This window comes from Micromys minutus (assembly GCF_963924665.1).
Source record: "Micromys minutus genome assembly, chromosome: 22".
Classification (NCBI taxonomy): Eukaryota; Metazoa; Chordata; class Mammalia; order Rodentia; family Muridae; genus Micromys; species Micromys minutus.
This window is the reverse complement of record NC_137957.1, coordinates 36,786,182-36,808,039: the sequence shown is the minus strand read 5'-3', so window position 1 is coordinate 36,808,039 and position 21,858 is coordinate 36,786,182. Positions and strand designations below refer to the sequence as shown.

Genomic DNA, 21,858 nt, shown 5'->3' with positions numbered 1-21,858 from the left:
TCATATTGTTTTATGGGAATATAATATCATTGCCAGGAGCCTAAATATTTAGGATTACATGTTGTGTAGTGCCTATTGTCAAATAACCATTCTGTAGAATGAGTTCCCAGTTCAATGAAATAAATGAATTGCTGATTCATAATTTCTTTGTTTGGTTATGTTTTTTTAGGTTAAAACTTCAACAACAAATTGTGAATACTGAAAAAGCAGAGAAAGAAAAACTCGAAAATTCAGAACTGAAACAGGTATGATTGTAGTACACAGTTTGCTTTTATTTTGCTGAATGCCTCTTTTAAGTCTGTTTTCTGTAGCTCTTGCTATTAATCATAATTAGTACTTTGTAATCTGATCACCATAACTCTTAATATACCAATGAAACTGTTACGTAATGTATTTCACTTTTTTTTCTATAATTTAGTAAACTTGCTTTTACTTTTGCTGTTTATCTTAATATATTGGTATGTGGTGGCCTTTGACAAATTTTTTATGTTAAAATGACAAATATTTTGACATTCTTAATTTTAAAATTAGAAATAGGTTTTTAAGTTACACATATGAAAATATTCAGTGATGTGTTATAGGTTTTTGTTGTTTTGGTTTTGTTTTCTTGCTGTATCTGTCTAAAGTTTAAGAGTTGTGTCTATGGGAAGAAAATTTTATTTTAGTAAAAAATTATTTATGTGATGTTGGGTACTTGGAATGTTGTTTTACTTCATAACTGTAATTTTGCTACTGTTATAAATTATAATATAAATATCAGATATGCAGGAGATCTGATATGTGACCCGTGTGAAAGGGTCATTTGACCCCCAAAGGGGTTGTGCCCACAAGGATGAGAGCCACTGCTCTAGAGGATAAGGAATCCATAGCATATTTATTAGATTTCTCAAAGATCTTTCTCCTTCTCTGCACTGGGGCATACAGAAAGCTTGGAACTCTTTGAGGAACAGGATTGTAGTGACCAACAACTTTCTGCCAGGTGTGCTTTCTCTGCTGGCTTGCTTTTAAACTGTCTTCTGGTAGAGATAGGAAAGGCTTTGTAATAGGAGACTATCTGCCAATCTTTTCTTCTTCCCAAGGCACCTACTCCCCAAACCTCTTTGCCATGGTCATTTGGGGATGAAAAGAAAGAAGTCAGTATCTGAGTTCTGTGCGGTATGGAGATAGTTTGGTTATAGTGAGAATGTCCTTGCTATTTGTCATCTCATGTACAGGGCTCCCTGCATGCCTCAGCAGGGAGGGACTCTGCTCCTCACGTGCCTTGATGGCTATCTTAGTGTCTTTCTATTTCTCTCTTTTTCTTTGAAGCAAATCAGTCATTTGCAGATCCAAGTGACCTCACTGACACAGTCAGAGAATGACTTGCTGAATTCAAACCAAATGCTCAAGGACATGGTGGAGAGGTTAAAACAAGAATGCCGAAACTTAAGAAGCCAAGCTGAAAAAGTGCAACTAGAAGTTGAAAAGTAGAGTTTGCTCTTTTTTGTATATAAACATTTTTTTCCTTTCTGCTATATAAAGTATATTTTATTGATGATTGAAACACTGAGTGTAATTGTGGGGCATTACTTTCTTCTTCTATGAAATGAACGTTTACTCCTAACTGCTTCTAAAAATTTTAGGCATGGACAAATGACCTTTAAAATTGTATCTGAGTACATTATTCTCAAAATTCTTAATGAGAAACCTTTAATTCATTTAGCAAATCAGACTATGATTCCTGAAATCTGTCTTGAAAACCACAGAACAGAATGATTTGGTTGTGGAGTTGTGTGTGCTGCAAACACACACAAGACTTCTTAGAACTAGCCTGTTGGCTTTCCCTTTGGAAAAGCTATCTCCTTATTTATGTTCTTTACACCGTGACACGTACTGCTGGTAAAATGTAAACTGGTAAGGAAAATGCACTAGGTATGCTTGGGATTTTAGTCTCTAGAAAATGTGAGAAACTGGGGCTTGGGATATATGTAATTGAGTAGAATTGTCCAGCTAGTATATAGAGGCTTTGGACTTGATTCCTAGCACCACAAAAAGAAATTTTTAAAAAAGCAAAAAGAACCATTAAATGTTGAATATTGTTTTGTATTAGCTTTGTTTTTACAGCACTTTGTTTTTATTTATCTGTAAGATAGTTTTCTTTCCAAATTCTTAAATCAGTCTTAACATATAAAATGTTTCTCTGCAGTTTTTCCTATTATAAAGCTTGTCTGTATTTTATAGATGGAGTTTTATGTAAGAAAAGTCAGTAAGAAAGATAGATCTCCATAATGTGTTCTGACATTCCAGAGGATCTAACTTATTTTTCTTCCTTTTTAAAAAGGAAAAATGTATATCTTATGATCCTCAAGTATTTGATTAAAATGAGCTTAAGGATTGTAATGACATACAGATTTAAGTAATTCACTACTGATTTCAGACAGATAGTCATTAACATTGCTCCAAATATCATAACTGGACTGGGAATCTAGCTCAGCAGTAGTGTTTGCTTAACAAGTGCATGACTCTGAATTAAATTCTGAAAGACAAAACAAAATACTGGATTGTTAAATCAGTAGAATTTAACTTTTGTTCCAGCTAATTTATTTAGAATCTGTATGAGTAAACGACAAGCAATCTAACATGACAGGGTATTGATACTAAAATTTGTATTATAGATAAGTATGCAGAATAGCTTTTAAATTATGTTCTTGTTAGGATACAACTTAAAATGTCATTTATATAAAATTTATTCTACACAGAAAACATTCTGCATTAAGACTTAATATCAAGCTTGATCTACCCCACCCCCCTTAGATATGGTTTACGTGTATGTACTATGCAGCTCTGAGTGTCCTGGAATTTGCTATATAGAATAGGCTGGCCTTGAGCTCAGAGATCAGATTGCCCAGGCCACTGCAGTGCTGAAGTTAAAGAAAGGTTCAAGCTGCCACACCAGGCATCAGGCTTGATTTTAACTGCCTATATCAGGCACAGTTTTCATATCTTAATAATTATAATTATTGTTTAGATTTTAAGTGCTTATTCTGTCAGTAAATTGACATGTTTTGTTATGCAACTTAAATGCTCTAAACTTGAGTTTCCTAACTTAAGACACAACAGATGTATCTAATTCCAGAGGGGTTTGTGTAAACATAGTTACATGTTATTTTAAATACAGTGTCACATTCATAAAACTTGCTCTGTAGCAGCAATGTGAGACAATATGTGGCCACATAAGAGTCACTAAAGCTGGAAAGGTGGTCAGATGGGCGGGCGTTTGAGAGCACTTGCGGTAGTGCCTATTTGATCTAAGCTTTTCTGTTGAGCTCCTTGGTTTGTGTACATATTCTCTGGCAGGACACTGGAGGAAAAGCAGATACAGTGGTTAGAAGAAAAGCATAAGCTGCATGAGCGCATCGCAGACAGAGAGGAGAAGTATAATCAAGCTAAAGAGAAGCTGCAGCGAGCAGCAACTGCTCAGAAAAAGGCAAGTACTTAGCTACAATGACTGCTGTACTGGAAAACTGACTCCCAGACTAAAATGTATAATTGGCATATTTAATTTGGTGCCTAAACATCACATTTTGTTTTAATTTTGCAGAGACAATTGGGAAAATCCAACTAATAGGTGTATTTCTAAACTAATTTAGAGCTAATATATATTTTCTTACAAGTGCTATTTTTCAGAGCCAGTCTATACAAACATGTATGAGTCACATGTTGACTGACCTGTTACAGTTATACAGCATCTGTAGTGTTGCTTGCGTGGTTCAAGTCTGGGATAGAGCTCATTCGTAAGAATTATCCAAGAGTATCTGCCAAGGTCTAGATTAGCCAAGGCTACATAGTGATATGGACAGACTACATGTCTGTCTCAACAACACAAAAGGAGTGTTTGTTTTCAACTCAAAAAATAGAGAAACAAATGTCTCCTTTCCCCAGCAATAGGATCTTGGACTTTTCCTTGGCTTCTGAAACTCAGACAGTTCCTACTTTGATGCCTTCTCAAATTTGTCTTCTATAGGCATATGTTCACATTCTTGGAAACAGTCCAGTACTTCATGAAATTATGTAGCCAGATGATTCATCATCTACTTAGTAGTTTACAGCTTTTCCTGCTATACAAGGGCTGCGGTAGACTCTCCTCAGCTGGGGCTCATTGCTGCAGTGGTTCAGCAGACCTGGAGTGTGCAGAGAGACAAGCTTGTGTGTGTGTAATTGATACGTCTTTATTTCATAGGTTCTCTTCATAGTGACATTGGGAGTGACGAAGAAAGACAATGTGAATAAAAGAAGTATGTCCTAGGCATACCAGTATCTTAATATGTGTGTATATTATTGAATAGGTTTAAGTGTGCATTAACTACATAAGGGAGATATGGCATTCTCATAATAGTGAAAGTAGTATAAGATTGAGGTTAGAAGTTACCACTTCTTATGGAAGAAACCCATAGGAAGGATATGTTTTTATTGGTCACGTATATTCCTTTCTGTTCATATATAAATTCTGAAAGGGTTGATGAAATGTCACTGATATTTTTTGGATGACTCATGATGACCTTAGAAACGCCACTGTACTTGTACTATGTTTGCAGTTCAGAAACCTCTGAATTCAGAAAATTTCAGAAAGTCCTTGGACTGTTTGTCTTTGGAGATAAACTTTCATGTTCCAGTATTAGGAATAAGTGTTGTAGAGATTATATCCTAATTATTAAGGTTAATTCTGGTTGACTTCATTTGGAGCAAAAGTGACATCCATTGGTGCCAGAGATTATCAGCTGATAGTAGGTGTGCCAGAGGGAGTGCAGAGAGTGACGTTAGACCTAAGAAGTGATGCTGTACACTGTGGTAATGCTGCAGTCTCTTCTTTCTTGGAGACTTAAACGTGGATGAGAACATAGTATCGTTTCACTTTTAAACTGTTGTTGGGGTGGTAAGGGGGCAGGTGCACCCCTTGTGCGTGGAGCACTGGCACCTCTATCATTCTCTGCCTCTTCCTCTGAGGCAAGGTGCGTCCAAACCTAGAACTCAGGCCTGCTTTTGAGGCTGGGCTGGAACCACCAAGTTCCAGTGACCTTCCTCCCTTCTCCACTTCCCTTCGTACTGAGGACACCCGGTCTGTTAGGAGAGTGTTGGGATCCAGACTCCAGCTCTCTTACTCTTCACTGTACTGTCTCTTCAGATCCTCATCTCACCATCTGTTGTTGTTTCTGAGACTGAGCATCATGTAGCTCTGCCTGGCCTGGAACTGTATAGACCAGCCTGGCCTTGAGCTCATAGAGGTCTGGAAGCCACTGCCTCTAAAGTGCTGGGACTAAAGTCACAGGACACCATACCCAGTCCGCTTTTTAAAACATGGTATGTGAATTACAATTTAAATCATAGAAGATTGCTCACTTTAATCCAGTGAATAACAGGGACTTGGAACTATCACACTCTGTTGAACTTTATCAGTGAAGTTGAAAATGAGTTTGTGTGGGGGTGGGCATAGAGGTAGTATTGTGTATGTACTTTTAGGATTCCTTAGCTTTCAGATAGCTTTTTCAAATGAGGGAACTGAAGTTTTAAGTAACCAAGATGACTTGGCTAATTAAAATCCAAATTTTGGGAATCATGGTGTCCCCTGCCTTTAATCTCAGCACTTAGAATGCTGAAGCAAGAGGAGTGTGAGTTTATTGTGCCTGTTTGAGACCCCAAAAAACTATCAAGGAACAGACCGATGATGCAATTGCACTTGGGTCTTTTTATTCAAGCTCAAGCTTTGGTTCACTGCTGACCCTGACACAGTAGGACGGGAAGGTAGAGCCCCAGCCCAGTTTTAAGCAAACATTTATAGGTAAGCAAACGAGGGATTCTAGCCTGGCACATGTCTGACTGGGGGGCTATTATGGACATTTGTCCTTTAAAATATTGTCTGGTGCTAGGAGCCAAACCATAAACTTAACTTCTGCTTTTCTCCTGATGCGTGGTTGTTAGGAAGTCAAGTGCCAGGGACAGGCTTGTAATCTGGAAACTAGTGCTAGGCACAGATCTGTTGGGGGAATAAATCTAGTTCAACCTTAGGTCAGGTTCTCTAAGATGGAGTCTGAGCCCAAGATTTGTCTTTCAAGTTCAGGTCCAGTCTAGACCTGCCTGGTTCACAAAAATCCAAGGCCAAGAAGTCCTGGCTCAGTTATATGGTATAAAGTCTCTGTCTTTCTGCTTTTACTGCACTGCACTGTTATTCGAGTTTCCCTCTTTCTTTTTGTCTAGATATTTTTAAAGTTTTATCCTTAGAGTCATGGTTCATGTGAGTTATTGTGCCTTTAAGTCATTACACTGGAGGAAGAGACAGAGGCAGGTGGATCTTTGTGAGTTTGAGAAGAGCCTGGTTGACATAGTAATAAGTTCCAGGGAAGCAAAGGTTACTGGGAGACTCTGGCTCAAAAAAAAACCCAAAAAACAAAAACAAAACAAGATCACTTCTCCATCATAGTTTTTCTATCCTTAGAAATATAGTTCATTGAGATGCATCAAACTTTTAAGTTCTTTATTTAAATATCAAAAATATAACTTTCTTAGGCAGTAAGACTTAAATCATTCTATTCTAGAATAGAAATCATAATCCTTTCAGATTTCTTACTCATGAAAAATTCTTAAATTCGAGACTAGTAACTTTGTTTTCCCTTCAGGCTAGATAAACATGCCATCTGGGTATGTTTATTCAGAATGCTAAACTTGTAAGCATAAGACTTAACATCATTTTGAGTAAGTGTACTTAGGTAGAGCCTTTGGTGGAAATGAAATTTTGATACATTTATCATTTTTTAAAAATTTATTTTTAAAAAGCAGGGATCTTGAATTAGAATGTTGTTCTCTGGTTGAAGATTTCTCTCTAGCTCTGTCCCCTATCTTCACTGTGTAAGCATGAATATATGAGGAATGATCTCTTGCTAGGAACACAATGAATTGTCTGTCTTTTTAAGGCACTTGAAATAACAGTTGGCAGTTTTTATTTTAACACAAGTCTCTTTAAAGTAATGTTTGTGTTGTTGTTTTTGATACAAGGTCTCACTTTGTAGCCCTGGCTGGCCTGGAACTCAGTCATCCATCTGCCTCCCATATACTGGATTAAAGGTGTGCACCCCCAGGCCCAGCCTGAAGTAATTCTTGGTTAAATAAGTTGTAAAATGTTTTATGAAGCATGTTATGTGGCCTAGCATTGTGCTGAGAGAGAAGAGAAGCCATTACTGCCTACCAACTACTTGAGAAAATAAGAGGCTTAAGAAACACCTGAGAATACGATCAACCGCACCCAGGTCACTTACATAGACATCAGTCTGAGAACAACTGTTACAAGGTCTCCCACCTTAACAAACAAACCAGCTAGAAGATGCTCTGCGGGCTCCAGTAGACAGTTCAAAGCCATACTCATAGAGACAGCCCTACTTAAGTCTGGTGGGTATGGGAAGGAACTTATAGAAGAACAGGGGTTGACAGCGGTGGGAGAGAGACAAGAGAAAGTGGAGGATAAAGTATCAGAACCCATCATATACATGAATGAAATGGTCAATGAGCAAATTTAGAAAAACTTTTTTAAAAGTCCTGAAGACAAACTGTTTTTGTGAACTTTAAGTTAAACTCTCACTGGAAGTTTAGAGTACAGGAATAACAGTGAAGAGAAACTGAACTCAAAAGGTCCTCCTAAGGGAGAAATGACAAAATATAACATAGTCTAGCACAGTGTGTGTGTGTGTCATCCTGGTTACTCAGGAGGCTGGGGCAGGAGAATTGCTTGAGCTCAGGAGTTTAGAGCAAGACTGGGCATAGTGAGACAGTCTCAAAAAGAAAAGAACAAGACAGAATATGCTGATAAATAAAGAAGTGAAAGAGGTCACTTTAGCATCAGAGTTTTAAGTGGAGTTGTATCGTAGAATGAAGAACATGAAGTGCATAGTAGGTCTGACCAAACACAGATGTGGAGTGATGGCAGCACTTCCATGTAGACATGCCCTAGACTCAAGTAAATGGGATGTACTGGCCACTAGAAATAGGGACACCACACAGGGAGGTCAGTAAGTAAAGTTATAGATGAATGAGGCTTTGACTATGATTGAGAAATACAAGAACTAAGAACTAGATGGAGCTGTAAGGAGGGGCTGGTACCAGGAAGGATGCTCGTGGCTGGGAGCCAGAGTTGAAGAACGTTACCCAAGATGAGTGATGCCTGCTGTGGCCCAGTGCCGTTGGCTGCGTGGATGGGAGGCTTACTGTGGCTTTCTGCAGGCTGTCAGCCCAGCTAAAACAACTCCTGTGACCTCCAGGTTCTGGGAGAAACTATCTGAAAGGAGTAAGGCAGAGAGAGTTGACAGCAGGACACCTGACGTTCTCCTGTGCACCTCTATAGTTATACCACACACACATGCACACACAGCAGGACACCTGACGTTCTCCTGTGCACCTCTATAGTTACACCACACACACACATGCACACACAGCAGGACATCTGACGTTCTCCTGTGCACCTCTATAGTTACACCACACACACATGCACACACAGCAGGACACCTGACGTTCTCCTGTGCACCTCTATAGTTACACCACACACACATGCACACACAGCAGGACACCTGACGTTCTCCTGTGCACCTCTATAGTTACACCACACACACATGCACACACAGCAGGACAACTGACGTTCTCCTGTGCACCTCTATAGTTACACCACACACACACATGTACACACAGCAGGACACCTGACGTTCTCCTGTGCACCTCTATAGTTACACACCCCACATACATGCACACATATCACTTTTCAATGGGGCAAATGGCCATTGAATGTTCTTGAAAAATGTTAATTGGATTTGGTGTTAGAGGAGAATCCCAGTTGATTCTTGTTTTTGAGGTTTCAGCAGGGGCATACAACTACCTGTGTTATAATCCCCACCTCAGTCCCACCCCCTTTTTGGAAGCAGGATTTGTAGCCCAGGGTGGTGTTTAATTTTGTATGTATTCTAGGCTAACTTGACCCTCCTGTCTAAGCTTTCTGAGTGCAGCTACACCCAGCTCTACATACCCCATACGTGTTCTATTACTCTTGTATTATAAGGCACTGTCTTATGTGATTATATTGGAATGCTAATGGAAACATTCCTACTCTAATCCACTATGATCTCTTCTTACCTTGACTGCAGCTGCAAAGACATTTTCCATATCAACACTGTGGGGTGCTTTCCAGTGTCGGTGGGCAGCTCTCAGTTCTCTGGACACCAACTGCTCTTGCTTGATCAATTCAGTTCTGGACTAATAGTTAAATCTTTCAAATTAAGGTGTTTAGCCCCCCAAGAATGGCTGTCCTCAAACTCTAGTGTAAGCTACCCAAATAGTCACATATTGGGAGTTACCATGATTTTGTTTTGGTCTTTAAAAATTTGTTAGGATTCAGGGGAGCATGTTAATGGTGTGTGCCAGTTTATTATAAAAGACACCAAGAACAACCACATGGAACAGATACACAGATAACTGTATAGGATGTAGAGATTCATTCTGTTTCTAGGTGAGTTATTTTGTTCATCAACACAAAAATTCTCCAGTTTTCTAATTTATTTGTTGAAGAGTTTTTACAGAGCTCAAATTACAATCCCCCCCCCCCCTGTCAGTTAGAAGACTGGACCTTAAATATCACCATGTACTCACTTAGTCTCTATCGATCTCCTACATCCTGAGGGCTGACTTGGACCCCCACTTTAAGTAATGTCATTACCATAAGTAGGAGAGATTGAGAATGACTGATACAAGGGATACTCTTACCAAGTAAATTCCTAGGGTTTGGGGAACTCTGTGCTAGTAATGAGGAACAAAGGTCAAGTAGTATTTCTTAGGAGATTTTATTTGCAGCCTCAGGTTCTAGGTGGACCTGAGCTGTGGTAGGATATTACTCCATAGTGTTGTCATGAAGACAATTGAGAAACTGTTGAGTATTTGATGAGGACCCGGTGTTCTTCACTTGAGCCCCAAGGTGATGGATCCTGTACAAAGAGCATGGTTCCCAAGGGGAGGGGGATGCAGGCAGACAGAGGACATGAGTCCTAGCCATCAAAGTAGCAAGATCCGGGGGAAACACTTTGCCTTTAAGTGATCAGGCAAGGATTCTCTGGAAACATTTGAGGACTTAGAGGAAAGGACAGAAGATACCATATTAAATAGAAGATCTTGTTCCAGACAAGAGCAATCCAAAAGTATGCAGATGGCTTGTTATGTTAAAAGAATAGGAGGAGGTACTGGTGTCTAGGATAGGGAGACAGTACCAGGGCTGATGATGCAGGAACTTTTGTTCTGAATGGAATAGGACTGCATTGAAGACTTCTGAATTGAGAATTGATAGGATCTGAACTACATTAGAAGAATCTCTGAGACTGCTGTATAGAGAAGTAAAACCAACTATTAAAAAAGAAAGAAAGAAAGAAAAACCAAAAAACCAAAAACCACTCAGGGAGACAGCTTTGGGGTAGTCCAAGTTAGTGATCATGATGTCTTAGGCTAGACATCTAATGAAGGAGTCTCAGTGGTCACATTTTGTATGTTTGTTAAAGACAAATCTTTGAAATGGGTTTACAGTGGGAATGAGAGAGAACTCCAAGAAGATATCCTGTCCCAAAACAAACAAACAAAAACCAGGGTTTCTTTGTATAACAGCTCTGGCTGTCCTGGTATTTGTTTTTGAACTCCGAGAGGTCTGGCGGTCTCAACCTTCCACAAGTTGGGATCAAAGGTGTGCACCATCACTGCCCAGCTGAAGGTAGATTTTAAACCCAGCCTTTGGTAAAACAGAGTTAGTATTTACTAACATGAAAAAGACTGTGAAATGGATGGGATTGGTAGTAAAACCAACATGTATTTTTGAACACACCAGCCTTTAAGAATCTGTTTTTTCAAAAGCATTTAATTATTTTATATGTATAGATGTTTTGCCTACATTCGTGTTCGTGCACCATATGCACACAAAGTCCAAAAAGACCAAAAGTGGGTGTCAGATTGCTTGGACTGTATTTAACCAGGTTGTTTTGAGCCACCATGTAACTGCTGGGACTGGAACCTGAATCTTCTAGCAGAGGAGCCAGTGTTCTTAATGGTAGAGCCATCTCTCCACCTGTGAACATGTTGACTTACTGAAATGCTGCTGTTATTTGTATAGTGTTCTCAACAGTTCATGGGTTAAAGGCTTGTTCCTCAAGCAGCAATGCTCAAAGTACTGTGGCTCTTTGGAGATAATGGAAGGTCACTGAAAACATGCACTTAAAAGTACTATGGGACCCCAGCTTCTCTGCTTCACTTAGTTTCCATGGCTCCCTTATAAGTGTTTGTTCTGTTAAGCCCCCACCATGATGTACCAAAGCAGTGGCAACACATGACCTTAGGCTGGAACTTCCAAAACTAGGAACCAGAATAGACTTTTTCTCTTTGTAAGCTGTTTACCTCAGATATCTTGCTATAGTGATAAGACACTTAGAAGTACAAATGCATGTTCATCTTCTTTCTATGTAGAGATGATAAATTAGTTGGCTTCATGAATCTAATTGACTAGATGAGAGTAGACTGAGTTTGACAAATTAAAAGCTGGGACTCATTGGCATTTAAATGGCTTTTATAGCAGTAAAATTTAATTAGAATAGATCTGAGAATTGAACTTTTAAGGAATTCTGAAGTTTAGAATTGAAGAGGAGGAAACAGGTAGTGGCCAGTATGGTAGAGGAAGCAAAAGAAAGACTTGGTTGGTGCAGGTAAAGAAATGCGTCAAAAGGATCACTTTGGATCAGTGACATAGACAGGCATGATAATGAGATAGCACTTGTTCATCTGAGGAGTGGGGTAGTGAAAACAAGCAGAGAAATGGTGTTAGTAGCCAGGGCAGGGGTGTGGGTATTTTTTTTATGAAGGAAGAAATTGTAGGATATTTCAAAAGCACAGAAAAAATGACAAAGGGTACAGTTGTAGGCAGATGAAAATGAGATTCAGTTTGGAGAGGGATGGGATACTTTCTTAGTCTCTGCAGCGTGCTGTAACAGAGCATCGTAAGTGGAGTAGCTCATGCACAGTAGCGATGTGCCCTTCATTGCTGGAGAGCCTGTGCATGAGCAGAGTGTGCCCAGTGAGGGCCCACCTTCCTGTTCTCACACAGTGGGAGAAGAGAAGATCCTCTTTAGTTATGTGTTAACTAGTGCTCAGAATAGTTGTTCGCTTTTTCAGATGGTGGATAAGACACTGCTGGGCAGGAACTCTTACCTTGAAGAAGTCCATAGTATCCCGTATGCTGTTAATACTTTACAGCCAGTGCTTTTCACTCAATTCTGCTGCAGAACCTGCGGGTGAATCTTCGTCCCCATAAATTACAGAAAAATAAGCCCTAGTTTTGTTTGTTTTCTTTTTTACATTTCCCAGAGTAGTAGTTCTCAGGATTTTACAGATGTATCTCTTAATCTTTGTATTATCTATAGTAAAATAGGACACAATTATACATGGTCTGTGCACACGTAAGTATGTATGCATATGTGTTTACTAGGCATGCTCAGTTAGTGTTTGCTGATGAGGACTGCAGAGATGACTCACTGGCTCGTCGTGCTCCTTGGTCTTCTAGAGGAACTAAATTTATTGTGCAGGTTCCACATTATCTGGTAGTTCACAAACACTTCTTACTCCAATTCCAGGGGCTCCAGTGCTTCTGGCCTCAGCAAGCATTGCACTCAGATGCATATACCCATGTAGACACATATACACCTAATTAAAATAATAAGACTAAATCTTGGGAAAGATTTTTAAGGTAAGTTTTTATATTTTATTTTAATTGAAATGACTAGTAAACAGAGAAATGCAACTAGATTGTAAGATGGTGTATTGACATGATTATACAGCAGTTAGGTGTCTTAAAATAACTGGAAGGATAAGTTCCTTTGTTAGTTTAGGCTTAGAAACACGTGAATCATATGTACCCATAGGCTGTGATTATTTGAATGTTGGTTGCCCCTCCAGCCAGATCTATACATTGAGTCAGGCTTGGTGTTGCACCCCTCAAATCCCAGAACTGAGAAAGCTGAAACAGGATGGTTGCTGTGAGTTTGAGACCAGACTGGGCCATACAGTGAGACACCCTCTTAAATAGATGATGGAATTATGATTTACTAGGTAATTACATTACAGAATGTATTTTGGGAATACCTGTGTCACAATGACTATGCCCCAGTGATTGGGCTTAATGTCCTCGTTAAAGAGGCCACAAAATGCTGTCTTTGTTTTGTTTTGTTTTTGTTTTTTGTTTTTTTTTCACCTTGTTATGATCCAGTGAGAAGGTACGTACTATCTGTGCAGTAGGTCCTCATCAGACCTTATCAGCACTGTGGTCTTGGACTAACCACACACCAGAATAAAGAAAAATATATTTCTGTTTTTTATAAATTAACCAAAATTTAAAGTATTTTGTTAAGAACAGTTTGAGCAAGACTAAGATGTCATGGCAACACTTGGAAGGACAGTATAAAACATCTCCATGAAGGTCTCAAAGAGCTTGCCAGTCATTGAAACCAGTGTCATGGGGTGGAGTTCCTAGAGGGTGAGCATGGCATTTGCTTTGCTTTTCCCATGGGGGAAATGCTGATTCCTGAAGAGAGCACTGGGAAGCTGAGAAGTTGAAAACAGTTTGATGGCCTCACAAGCTTGTAGAGCAGTAATTGGGTCCAGCCTGCACCATAAAACAGGAGTTTAGGTAAATACTCTGGTGCTTTGGATTGTGATCTACAGACTCAGTCCTGGAAAAAGGTAAACTGAAAAATCAAGCCTGCAAATACTGAAGCAGAGCTTCAGAACTCAGTCCTAAAAAGTGAATTAAACTTAGACACATGGCTAATGTTCCTAGGTGCCTACCAGAAACAAATGGAACTCTGTTAAGGGAAATAATATTAACCATGGGTTGGAAATTATTTCTTCAAATTTTTATGTGTAACGCATAAGTCTATATAAATACAAGTGTGGAGACAACAGTATATATCCAGAGTGGTTAAAATTTAACATACAACCAATTGCTAGTGGAGACATGGTGCATCAGGAACTCTTTCCTTCACTGCTGGTGGGAATGCAGAATGTGCTGCCCCTTGACATGTTGCTGTTTTATATAATGCTGTAAAAACTCCCTATCTACAGCCCATTCTTAACATTCCAAGGTATTTACTCAATCCATATAGAACGTTTATCTATACGCAGAATTGAAACACAGAGCAACTTTATGCCAGTACTTTGATACAATCAAGTTATCCTTTAGTAGGTAAATGGACAAACTGTAGGGTACTGCAGTTTTTATCACAGTAAAAAGAAGTGAGTTGACAACCCACACAAAGACACAAAGTGTGTTTGTCTGGCTGATAGTCTAAGTGGAACTTGGTACTCCTTAATATGGAGCGAGTTGAAAGGTCAATGCTTGCTAGGTTTGAGGATGGGTGAGGAACGCCTAGGAAGAGCAGAGGTGTGGTGCTCTAAGAGCAGAGCATGTGACCTACATTCGGTGCAAACCCATGGAAACAAGAATGAATCCTAGTGCAGCTGTACATGTTAGGCACAGTAACACATTCGTGTGGTCAGTCAGTTATGATGAATGCACCTCAATAGTGTAAGCTGTAATGTTAGGAGTGGATGAGGCAGCAGGTGAAACTACTCTGTTTGTTCAGTTTTCTTGAAGGTTTTAAGCTGCTGTATGAAATAGTTAACAGAAATAACAATAGCAGGGCTGGTGAGATGGCTCAGGGGGTAAGGTGCCTGATGCCATGCCTGGCAACCTGACTCTAGTCCCTGGAAGACCCAACTCACACAATTGTCCTGTGACTGCCACATGTGTGCTATGACACTCCTATATACCCTCCCCATACAAAAGTAAATAAATGCAAAAAAATAAATAACTGCAAAAGGAGGAATGCATAAGAAAACAACAGCTTTAAAAAAACAAGAGAAATAACCATATAAACATATTCCCAGAGGGAATCCAGGCAGCCTCAGGTCCAGATTTTAAGAAGATTGGTAATTCTTAGAAACCTCAAAGGATCAATTAGACAAAGAGAAATGTTTGTCATTGATGGAAAGGTAGTTGCTACTACATATTGTATAGATAGTAAAATAAAAAGAATATTATAAAAATAACTGTTGATTATATATTTAAATGAAAGGAATACATTCCTTGAAGAACATCTTAATGAAGCAGGTATGAGAGTAATTAGGAAATCTGAAGAGTCTTACATCTATTAAGGATAGAGAAATGAGATCTTTAATTAAAGCCTTTCACAAAGAAAATTTCTCCTTGGCTTCACTAGTAAATCCTTCTAAATAATTAAGGAAGAAATAATATTAGTTTTAATTTTCCCAGGTAATAGAAAAGTAGAGCATCTTCACATATTTTATGAGATTCATATCTGCTACAGTCAAAAGAGAAATCAACATCATTTAAATAGGTACAGAATTGGAAATATTAGCAAAGAATATTATTATATATTAAAATAATGTGTCTTGGGCTCAGTGATCTATCAACAAAGAAGGCAAACTGTGATGTTCATCTTAATGGACATAGAGAACTGCTGAAGAAACCAGCAAACCAGCACCTTCCATACTAGAAGCTATTATCAAATTCATACTAGCAAGGAATTTTCAATTTGGTCATCAGTAACTCCAAAATCCCCTAACACTTATTAAGTATTAAAGGTTTCCTTTAAGGTCAGGAACAAGCCAGATTCTTCCACTGTGAACATTTTGTTCTTTTGGGGGGTGGGGCAGGGTGTTCTAAGCTAATTTAATGAAGCAAGAAAAAGTGGATATGATGGTTGAAGAGAAGACTGTCATTTATAAATTACATCATTATGCATGAAGTATAAACAAATGTAGCAGTATTAAAAATAGGTATAGGGTACTTAATTACTGACTTGATGTATTTTTTGCAACAGACCTGCTCTGTATCCCTGGTTGCTCTTGCACTCACAGAAATCGGCTTGCCTCTGACTTCTGAGTGCTGGAATTAAAGATGTGCCACCACACTCAACTTAAAATATGTAAAAATTTTAAGTTGATGACTAAAAAGTCAAGGAGCAAACCACTTATCTTTATCATGCACAATTGGAAAATGAAATATTTAAATCTTATTTTCAATAGCACTCAATTTTAAATATATAGGAATGACTAATAGTAGATATATAAAACATCAATATTTAAAGCTACAAACTACTCAGAAAAATGTAAAGAATGATTAAAGAGAGAAACTATATCATGTTTGTGCTTTAGGAAATACGTTTTTTGACTACTTCTTCCCAAGTAGATCTACAACCAAATATAATCAAAATCTTGGGGTGTTTCTTTGTAAAACTAAAAAGTAAACTGTAATGCTTATACAGTTTTGGAAGGAGTAGAGTAACCAATCCTGAGCAATGAAGCAAGCAAGAGCTTGTACAAAGGTCCACAGCTGCATCTCAGTAGAGAAGGGTGTCAGGGCTCCCTGCCAGCCAGTGCTTCTCCCCTCAGCACTGCAGCGGGTAAAAAGGACTCACTCAGGCACAAGAGAGGTGGAAGCAAACATAGCCAGTATTTAAACAAACAGATAAGCAGACAAGACCTTGGGAGAAAATCATTGGAGGCTGGATAAATAAATGTTTCTTAAATAGGGCATAGAAAGTACTAACTATAGAAGATATCAGTGACAGTTTTAAAATAAAAGTAAATTTTCCTAGAAATAAAGAACTTTTTCTTGAAAGTGTGTGTGTGTGTATATATATATAATTTATTTACTTATTTATTTACATATTTTAAAGAGAAAGAAAATTTTATGGTAGGGGCTGGAGAGAGATTACTCTATCATTAAAAGGTGCTTTTCCAGAGAGTGTTTAGGTTCCATTCCCAGCACCCACATAATAGTCCTAAAAAATGCCACACCCTCTTCTGACTTCTGTCAACCGTAAGTCATATGTATGGAGCACAAGTATAGATGCAGTCAAAGCACGCATGCACATAAAGAAAACCTTAAAAATGAAAAGTCCCCAAGACGCATGAATCTGTAATATATTCAGCTACAAAAGTGTTCATAACCTGTATATTTAAAGAACTTCTTCCAATACATAAGAATCAAATTACTCAAAAAAAATTTTATTTTTTTATTGAGTAAGACTAGACCAAGCACACACATGTGTGTGTACACAATGTCCCTAAAAAATACAGATGGCTGATAGGATAAGATATTTAATGTCTTTAGTTAAGTATCAGGAAAATTACTAACGTTTACAATAATCTAATAAGTTTCACTAGCATGGCTATAGTGACTGATGATAATGAATGTCAAGGATGTAGACCAGCCTGAATTCTAATGTGAGATTGGTGGGTGTGTATTTGGTAGAATCATTTCTAAAAAGAGGCAGAATATACTAAGGCTAAGAAATGAATGAATATTTCATGTCCCAGGTATTTATTGAGAATGAGTATGTATATTTACCAAAATTGTGTAAAGTTTGCTAGTGCTGGAATTCCAAACTGGAAACAATTTGAAATTGTTATCAATAGGAAGATAGTTGAAATATGGTTCATCTGTACACTTGATGATGTAACAGTGAGAAACTACTACTGTAATGTTCAATAGCATTGCTTCTATACATAGATAAATGTTCAGAAAAGTGTTGAAAAGGCTTCAGGTTATATAGTTTGTTTTGTACAGATGAGGCTGATGGGATGTCATGAGGCAGAAGAGTGGTGACTTGGCCAGGGCACATATCCCAGGACGAGGAGCACGGGGAGGCCATTTGATGTTAAAGGCTAAGTTATGCCCACAGTGGTGTTACTTCTGGTTCTGTCACAAATAGAAGCACCTATGTGACCCTTGGCAGTGGACGGGGTGAATGTAACAAACGCAGTAGTCAGAACTGAAGAACAGCAGGTGGCAGTGAATGAGCAAAAACATAACTCACAAGCGTGTTGAGTGAGAGAATGTCATCTGCAAAAGGATGTACTCTTTTCAAATGATGGCGGGGTCATGGCAAGGAGAGTAATGGACCCGGTCCTGGCAGTGTTCTTGACCTGTATTTGCTTCGTGAATTTTCATTGATCTTTGCATTTATATTCTGTGTGTATTATAAGTTTGTTATGCATCCGTAAAGAGTCAGAAACATTTAAGGGATCTGCAGCTGCTAAATTAGTTACAACATGATAGGTATCTTTCTATTTTTAAAACTTGCTATAACAACTAAAAAACTGCCTTAGTTCATGTTGTCCTTTTGAATACTTTGACATTTCCATTAATTTGAAAAGAAATCATAGTGTTCACTTTTACAAAGATTTTTATGTATTATAAAGTTAAATTTATTTTTCTTTTAATGTTTAGAAAGACATACATTTAAACTAAGATAGTCTTGTGCTTTATCTTAACAGTCCCATCCTCTCCCTTTGTGCTTTCGTAGTATCAGTTGCAAACAAGCTTTTAATTTTAAGTTGTGTTTCAGGTTCTTTAACTGTGTATCATCAGCCTATGAAGAACTCGTTCTTTCCTTTGCAGATGGCAGGCATACCCAGTAAAGTCTGCCTCCATTTTCTTTAGCTCGCTGCAATGAATTGGTTATTTATTGGTGCCAGTTTTCTGGTAGGCATTCATAATGATACTGTTTGTTACTGACATGTGAGGTAGATCTGAGTTTCTTGTCTTTGCAATCTTAATACAAGCCATATACTAATCTCTGTCCCTAGTATTTACTGAAAATATTAATCTCCAAATTAAAAAAAAAAAGTTATGTATCCATCATAGTTTTTTTTTCAAATAGGAAATTACGCATATCAGCATACTTTTTCATACTAATCTTTTGTTGGTTTTAGAGAAAATCTCTTCATGAGAACAAATTGAAGAGACTGCAGGAGAAAGTGGAAGTCTTAGAGGCAAAGAAAGAAGAATTAGAAACAGAAAACCAAGTGTTAAATAGGTAATGTGTGTGTGTGTGCCCCTATTGTGTGTAGCACTTTGTTTTTGTTTGCTGTGTTTTTATTTACCCACTGTGTATGCATGTCTCTGTGCTGCATGAGTTCCTGTGTACCACATGATTGCAGGTACCTGCAGAGGCCAGAAAAGACTGTGAGGTCCCCTGGAACTGGAGTTGTGAGCTACTGTGTGGGTGCTGGGAAGTGAGCACTGGTTCTTTGGCAATTCTCATATTTCTGACGGAGTTGAAATTAGTTGACTTAGTTTTATAGCCTACCCAAGATAATTAACTTTGAGAAAACATAGTCATTTAGAATATTTTCAAGTGCTAATAATTGTATACAGCTTATATTTAAAGGTAAAGTTTTTTTAAAGTAAACAGAAAAGGTGATATGTGGATTGATGTTAAGGTGATACATGATTGGACAGTGGAGAGGTAGGCAGAGAAAAGATTGGAAACGGAAGAAGAACAGAGATTGTAGGATAACCAAGATGGAGCTCAGGAAGGGTGATCTGGATCCAGGTGGACTTAATTGGCGTTAGGTAGATATGAATATTTTAAGGGATTCTATATGCCTTTTACCTCATATAGAAGAGCAGTTTGTATCTTTGTCCATTGGATATAATCTTATTGTGTACAGGGTTTGTAGATTGAGAATTTAATACATAAACATACATGAAAAGCTTAAAAAAATCTTTCGCCCACTTAAAAATTATATTCTGGTCTTCATTAGAGTGTAACTATTAAAGAACTGAAATTTTTTTTAAGACAAAATGTTCCATTTGAAGAATATACAAGGCTTCAGAAACGACTAAAGGACATACAGAGAAGACATAATGAATTTCGAAGTCTCATTTTGGTTCCTAACATGCCTCCAACAGCATCCATCACTCCCGCTAACTTCCCGTCCTCAGCTGTAGGTCCTGGAGTGGAACTCTCCTTTCCCCCTCATCTGCAGGTATGAACATTTTTAAAAAGACAAACATTTCTGTATGTTGTTTTGTTTTCGTTTTACCAGTTTAGAGAGTTAAAATTCATTTGACGTTGAGGGCAGTTTTAACTTAATGTCTACATTTTCTGAGTAGATTTAGATCTTAGTGATGGTTCTTGGGAGTTGTTCTTATATTTGGCTATAGACAGCATGGTGAGTCTCAGAGTAGCTTAGTTTTAAGGCTTAATTCTTTACAACTCTCAAGAACTTACTTATACAACATACTGCATATTCTGTATGAAATCTTGTTTAATATTAGTGAAAAGTGTTTTGAGAGAAGGTACCATTTTTCTTTCCAATCCAGATGAAGAAACTGAGAGCAGTATGGTGATGTGCCTAAGACTCTAGCTGAATAAATGTCAGTTAAGATCTTTTTAACCCGAAAATATTTGAATCCAGAACCTAGGCTCTGTCTTTATTGGCCCCAGAGCTTTGGCTGGATGGCATTGAGAACATGGGCTGTCTAAGTCAGTGTAGTCATGAGACTGTAGTCATTGGATTGAGTCATAGACCAGGTCAGGTGCTGCTTACTAGTAAATTACTGAGATATTACAGTCTTGTTGAAAAGCTGTCATCTATGTATACCTGTGCCCTGCCCGTAGCATTGTCCAATTTGCTCCCTGGTGACTTACTTCTAGGGAGGAATGGACTAGGTTTTCCTTTAAGAGTAGAGTCTGAGGCAAGAGACAAGGGTGACTGGTTTTTAGCATGTATAAATGGATTATTTCTGTGCCACATTGCCAGAGGCCTATGTAAGAGAGGCAAATGGCAGGGACTTTCCTAGTTTTTCTAGGTTTCTGTTAATGTGTCATTTTAAGGAAGAACAACATCAACGAGAACTCTCTCTCCTTCGCAAAAGACTGGAAGAACTAGAAACTACACAAAGAAAACAACTAGAGGAACTTGGATCTCCTGGGGAATGACGCTAGAAGAAAAGCAGAGCCAGAAACTCAATAAAAGTATGACGTTTAACATGTGGCATTGAGATGCTTTCTTACTGTTTGCCAAAATCTATGAGCTGCCTCAAGAAAAGGTACTAGCTATGCACTGCACTGTATGGGCTCCAAGATTTTAAGATTATATGAAGAAAAATGAAGTATTCATATATTTAGAACATGCATTGACAATCTTTTTGACAATGCAGAAATAAAAGGAATTAGTTAAAAATCAAGTTTTCAAATTATTAATTTTTATTTTGTTGATATTTTCCGGCATTTTGCTTGAAATATATCCATCCTCAAGGCCCTTTTCCTCATCTTTGAGATGTCTTCTTGATAACATGATCAGTAAACATCTCCTTTATTATATATAAAAGTTTTGGAAAAGATGCTCATTTAAAAGTATAAAAAATACTTTAAAGTTTCTAAATATGTTTATTATAGGAATCTTTACCTTTTCTAAAAGTTGTGCACTTAATTTATTGAATAACTTAATAAATATTTTTGTATCTCTGCTGTTTGTGTTTCATTTCACTGATCATAGAGTATGTACTAAACACTCGAGATGGCTTCACTTCTTTGGCTTTGGTGAGTTTTAGAAAATTAGTTCCTATGGCTGTCTCTGTTGGACTTGAAGCAGTGAGGTATTGAAGTGTTGCTGATACTTAGTTTGGTTTCTCACTGTTCAGTTAGAATCAAATAATTAGGTTTTATTTCCTTTGTTTTTCATTGTATACCATTGGAAGCTTCTGTATGTAGCATGTTTTAGAGGAATTCCATTGGAATAATTTCATGTCAACAGGCCAAAGCTCAAACTTATGTGGATTCGTCATTGTACAGAAGTCTGCAGCTGAAAGTCAAGTTGCTCACTGAAGACAAGAATGTAAATGAGCAGCTCTTGGCACTATTTAGCAAGGAGCTCAGTTCACTTAATGGAATTCCTTATTTCTGTGGAGTGTACCATGACATCTTGTTCCTGGAAAGTAATTTAGATTAA

At 38.0% G+C, this 21,858-nt stretch overlaps 1 protein-coding gene across 2 annotated transcripts in view; it reads left to right on the top strand.

Annotated features, from left to right (window-relative positions):
• CEP83 (centrosomal protein 83) overlaps positions 1-21,327 on the top strand; it is a 112,122-nt gene extending 90,795 nt beyond the window's left edge. The window contains exons 11-16 of one of the 2 annotated variants that reach the window (XM_080935177.1): positions 170-245; positions 1,309-1,466; positions 3,337-3,466; positions 18,832-18,935; positions 19,701-19,890; positions 20,783-21,327. In XM_080935177.1, the coding sequence (XP_080791303.1) occupies positions 170-245; positions 1,309-1,466; positions 3,337-3,466; positions 18,832-18,935; positions 19,701-19,890; positions 20,783-20,908 (784 nt within the window). In that variant the 3' untranslated portion in view covers positions 20,909-21,327. Of the gene's footprint in view, positions 1-169; positions 246-1,308; positions 1,467-3,336; positions 3,467-18,831; positions 18,936-19,700; positions 19,891-20,741 lie in introns of both variants that reach the window. The other variant, XM_080935178.1, reaches the window with a different exon arrangement.
• Positions 21,328-21,858: the final 531 nt, after the last annotated feature.